Genomic DNA, 4,726 nt, shown 5'->3' with positions numbered 1-4,726 from the left:
AGCATCGTTCACCGACCTCTTTCTCTCATTCTCTTTCAGATGTGGGTGCTAAGGATCAATGATGAAGGGTCCCAAGAAAGGGTTTTGGGACGATGATGAAAAGACGCAATAAGGGGCGAAGCAGATGCTCCCCAAAGTGCTTTGACCCTTTCTTCTCCCTAGCGCGAACCAGAGGCCTTTCCTCCAAGGGCGATGGGCAACCGAGTCTGTCCATTATGTGAAGTAAGGTAACTTTAACCCATTTTTTTAATTTATGATATATGAAGTATGATTTATATGTAAACTAAGATAACTGAGCTTGTCAATTTTGATTTTTTTTTGGTGTTGATTTATGGATTTGAAAGTTTAACGGCGCCATTCACAAGGGTATGCCCGACAAGTTCTACCATGGCCGAACTGGGCGTGTCTGGAACATAACCAAGCGTGCTATTGGCTTGGAGGTTAACAAGCAGGTTGGGAACCGCATCATTAAGAAGAGGATTCGTGTTCGTGTGGAGCATGTCCAGCCCTCTAGATGCACTGAGGAGTTCAGAAACAGAAAGTTAAGGAACGATAAGCTCAAGGCCGAGGCCAAGTTGAAGGGTGAGGCCATCAGCACCAAGAGGCAGCCAGAGGGTCCCAAGCCAGGTTTCATGGTCGAAGGAGCTCAGTTGGAAACTGTCACCCCCATTCCTTATGATGTTGTCAACGATCTCAAGGGTGGTTATTAGATCTTTTTATGTATTATTTTTTCTTCTCAATGTTCTGTTCTGTTCTTGTCTGGTTTTGATTTTGTTTTCAAGACTACCAATGGAAACGTTTCCTTAATTAGTTCAAGTACTCGAAGCCGTTGTTAGTTTTCATATTTTGAATACTATTCTAAGTACAATTTTGTTTTAAAAATTTTCTGTGCTATTTTTGTTGTGTACAGAAATATTCCAAGAGTCCAAGATTTTCGGTTTATGAAAGACAAAAAGCAAGAGGCATTCTCATGACACCAGGTCTTCAAGGCAGCTCACCTCACTAGTCATGGCATCAATTCGGAAGGACACTTCAAAGCTTCACAAAAGCCAGATGGCAGCATGCAGTAGGCACAACACCTCAGTATCTCACGGCATCAGGTCTTCATTTATTAAGATTTTTTTTTAATAAATTTCTGAAGTCAACTCTATATTCGCTCAGGTATATACATGTAATACTGTTTCTGAGATATACTTTTATGAGTTACATCTGTCTATAGAGTTGAGCGAATATAGATATACTATAATACTGAGCTTAAACCTCCTCCTTGAGCTTCATTGTCTATAGATATACTGTAATACTGGACTCTTGATTAGAATTAGACAAAAAGACAACTATTAGTGATCTTAATGAAAGGCATGGTAAGTTATTTTTTTTTTTAAGGAATCCTTTTCTTATTTTTAATCACATCTAGATAATTTTTATCTCAGTTTCTGTGTAAGAAAAACACTGAGAGACTGATGAGATTTGATTGAAACTGTCAAGTATATGAAAATTAATTTTCTACTTATTAACTATCATCTAGCTCAAAGATGTTGGCTTTGCATAGCATCAGAATGATTTGTTGCCATCGTAGTTGATTTTAAGACTAGTTTGGCTGTTTCCCAACTATTTTATGAGTTTCATTTGACTAAGATTTTTACTTTGGAATTCAGATTGCATATTTGTAGTATGTGCTAATGATTTTTGTTTTTGTGTGTTTCTGAGTGAAGCAAGAAAACTGTTTAATGAAAGTTCTAAGTTAGATGTTATATTTTAGAGTTCTATAATTATGGGTTTTCTAAACATGGAGAAGTTGATAAAGCTATTAGGTTGTTTGATTGGATGCCATCAAGAAATCCCATTTCTTAAATTACTTGATTGGTGGGTATTTTAGCTAGGAATCCATCAAGAAATCCACCACCTATTTCGTAAAGGATCTAACTTGTATTTTGGATTAGTTTTCTCTGTGATAATACAAACTTTTTAAATTTACTTGAAATTAGTAGTAGTAGTAGTAGTAAACTACTATCATTTTTCTTGCTAGCTAGTTACATCATAGAAAAGCAAATCCCAAATCATGTAAAACATATTAAAATTTGGGTCTAGTTTGATTTTCTGTTTCTTTATACATTTCAAGGCCACGAGATTATTTTATTGCAAGAAGTTCTATAAAATCAAAAAATTAAATACATTTCTTTCTAGTTTTGTGTTCCCTTCCCCACCTGCAACTTTCTCATTTTGACAAATTGGTTTTTTCTACTTTGTTTGGTGAGTTGTATCTCTGTTTGAAGTTCTATAATCAACCCTAATTTTCTTCCTCTATGTTTAATGTACAGATTTTGAAGCATGATTGGCCAGCAAGATGGCAAAGCTTTATTCCTGATCTTGTTTCAGCTGCTAAAACTAGTGAAACAATTTGTGAGAATTGCATGGATATATTGAAGGTTTCTCTCTCTCTCTTAAACTATTGAGAATTAGTTGGCACTAATTACTTGATAATGTTTTCTTCAGCTTCTAAGTGAAGAGGTGTTTGATTTCTCAAGAGGAGAGATGACTCAAAGTAAGATAAAGGAGCTTAAACAATCATTGAACAGGTATATAATTTATGTTTTTTTTTTTTTTATTTCATTTTGGGATGCATTTCATGTTTTATATTGTAATGTTTCATGAGTGCTCTTTTTTTTTTTTCCTTCTGTAGACTTATCATTTGCTTATAATTATATATATATTAAGGACAGTTCTTTTAGATATCCTTTGATGAGAAGTCATTATGCACTTTTTAAGTTATTTTTATTCACTATTATACACATATTTTGATACAATGTCTTCCGGGTGAACTGCCACCACAAAGTCAAGTGATCTGATCACTTATCTTGGACTACTGATAGCACGTACTGCCAGTTCATAGTCATCATATATTTGGCTTTTATTTTCTAATTGGCATGTCACATGTTACCGTAATGATATGTTTATGCATTTTTCCAATCTCTCACACATAATGTGATTAGTTGTTGCAGTGAATTTCAACTCATTCATGAGCTATGCTTATATGTACTATCAGCCTCTCAAAGAATTGAGCTTATACGTGCAACACTCTCCGCATTGCACGCATTTCTCTCATGGATTCCCCTGGGATATATATTTGAGTCTCCATTGGTATGTGCTTTGCTTGATAGATGGTTGTTGTATTGCCTTTGAATTTAATACTTAATAACTTCCTTAAAAGAGTAAGTACATTTGAGCAAAATTATGATTGTGTTTGTTTATGTAACAGCTTGAAACGCTGCTGAATTTTTTCCCCATGCCATCGTATCGGAATCTCACTCTTCAATGTTTGACAGAGGTGTGTTTGTATGCTAATTTAGTTAAGAGTTGCTTCAAAACTGTGCCTGGCTCTCATAGTTCACTGCACTGGTGTTTAGGTTGCAGCACTTAATTTTGGAGATTTCTACAATGCCCAGTACGTTAAGATGTACACCATATTCATGAAACTGTTACAGGTAGGTCCGAAATGAAATGCTTATTGTAGTACTATCTTTGGTTGGCTTACTCATCACATCATTGTCCAGTTTTTTCTTTTATTTAATTGTATGTCTTGTTCCTGTGTTACTATTAATATTTTTTTTTCTTCCTTTTGGTCAGACCATGATTCCTCTTAATACAAACATTCCTGAGGCTTATGCAATTGGTTCCTGCGAAGAGCAGGTAAAGTTGTTTTTGGCGCTTCAAAATTTAATGAAGACCATTTTTTATGTATTCGCTCAATAATTGTTTATTTCTGGCAATGTCTTTTGTTTTTTAACTTACCTATTCTGCAGGCTTTTATTCAGAATTTGGCTTTGTTTTTCACTTCATTTTATAAGGCAAGTTTTTTTCTTTTTTCCCTTTATACTTTCTTGATCTTAGTATTTACCACGTTTTGTTATATTTATATCTCAATGGCCATCCTCTTATGGCTGTAAGTTATGGTTCATTTAGTTGTAGAACAGGCTTAATGTGTCAATAAGGCACTGCTTAAGGGATTTAATAAGATAATATGGAATCACATTGTTTCCTTGTCAAATATCAAAGATTTGAAGTTGTTGTTTAAATACATTGCAACATTCACTGCTTAAGGGATTTAATAAGATAATATACAATCACATTGTTTCCTTGTCAAATCTCAAAGATTTGAATTTGCTGTTTAAATACATTGCAACATTTACATCGTTCTATCCTTGTGTAGTCTCACATTCGTGTGCTGGAAACTCCTGGAGAGAACATAGCTGCTTTGGTCATGGGTGTTGAATATCTTACCAAAATTTCATATGGTACCTCTCTGCCCTAACCGTTCCGACTCTCTCTCGATCTCTTTTCTCTCTGTTCTTCTCCCTCTATTTCTTTCACATGGTCGACAGGTGAATGGAAGTGTGCAGGGGCTTCTCTCGGAAACTAGCTTTGGAGAGGGACAATGCGACGACATCATTCTTCAACGGTATCTCTCTCTCGCTCTATCTTTCTCTCTGAGCTACTATATCGTTCAATCTTTCTTTCTTTCTCTCTGTTTGTTGCAGGTGTGTAACAAGGTGGTGGAGGCCCACGGCTTGGGTCGTGTGCAGGGAGGCTTGACTCATGGGTCTACGGCGTGGCTCACTCATGGGTGCAACGGTGCTTGCGACGGTGGTTTATTCGACGGGTTTGACTTTAGTGAGATTATTCTACAACATTTATGGGTTTGATAATTGTTTTGAGTTTCCAAACTCAT

General features: G+C 35.7%; 2 protein-coding genes across 2 annotated transcripts; both read left to right on the top strand.

Moving 5' to 3' along the window:
* Positions 1 to 355: 355 nt before the first annotated feature.
* On the top strand, positions 356 to 1,026 carry LOC133816194 (large ribosomal subunit protein eL21x/eL21w-like). The gene is made up of 2 exons (XM_062248826.1): positions 356 to 699; positions 911 to 1,026. Exons 1-2 carry the CDS (start codon positions 369 to 371, stop codon positions 943 to 945), a joined length of 366 nt encoding a protein of 121 aa, XP_062104810.1. The 5' UTR covers positions 356 to 368; the 3' UTR covers positions 946 to 1,026.
* Positions 1,027 to 1,063: 37 nt separating this feature from the next.
* LOC133816193 (protein EXPORTIN 1B-like) lies at positions 1,064 to 4,423 on the top strand. The gene is made up of 9 exons (XM_062248825.1): positions 1,064 to 1,100; positions 2,319 to 2,400; positions 2,494 to 2,576; positions 3,000 to 3,138; positions 3,257 to 3,325; positions 3,405 to 3,482; positions 3,625 to 3,687; positions 3,801 to 3,845; positions 4,208 to 4,423. Exons 2-9 carry the CDS (start codon positions 2,329 to 2,331, stop codon positions 4,307 to 4,309), a joined length of 651 nt encoding a protein of 216 aa, XP_062104809.1. The 5' UTR covers positions 1,064 to 1,100; positions 2,319 to 2,328; the 3' UTR covers positions 4,310 to 4,423.
* Positions 4,424 to 4,726: the final 303 nt, after the last annotated feature.

This window comes from Humulus lupulus, chromosome 2 (assembly GCF_963169125.1).
Source record: "Humulus lupulus chromosome 2, drHumLupu1.1, whole genome shotgun sequence".
Taxonomy (NCBI): domain Eukaryota; kingdom Viridiplantae; phylum Streptophyta; class Magnoliopsida; order Rosales; family Cannabaceae; genus Humulus; species Humulus lupulus.
Note: the sequence above shows the minus strand (reverse complement) of the source record. Positions and strands in the feature narration are given on the sequence as shown.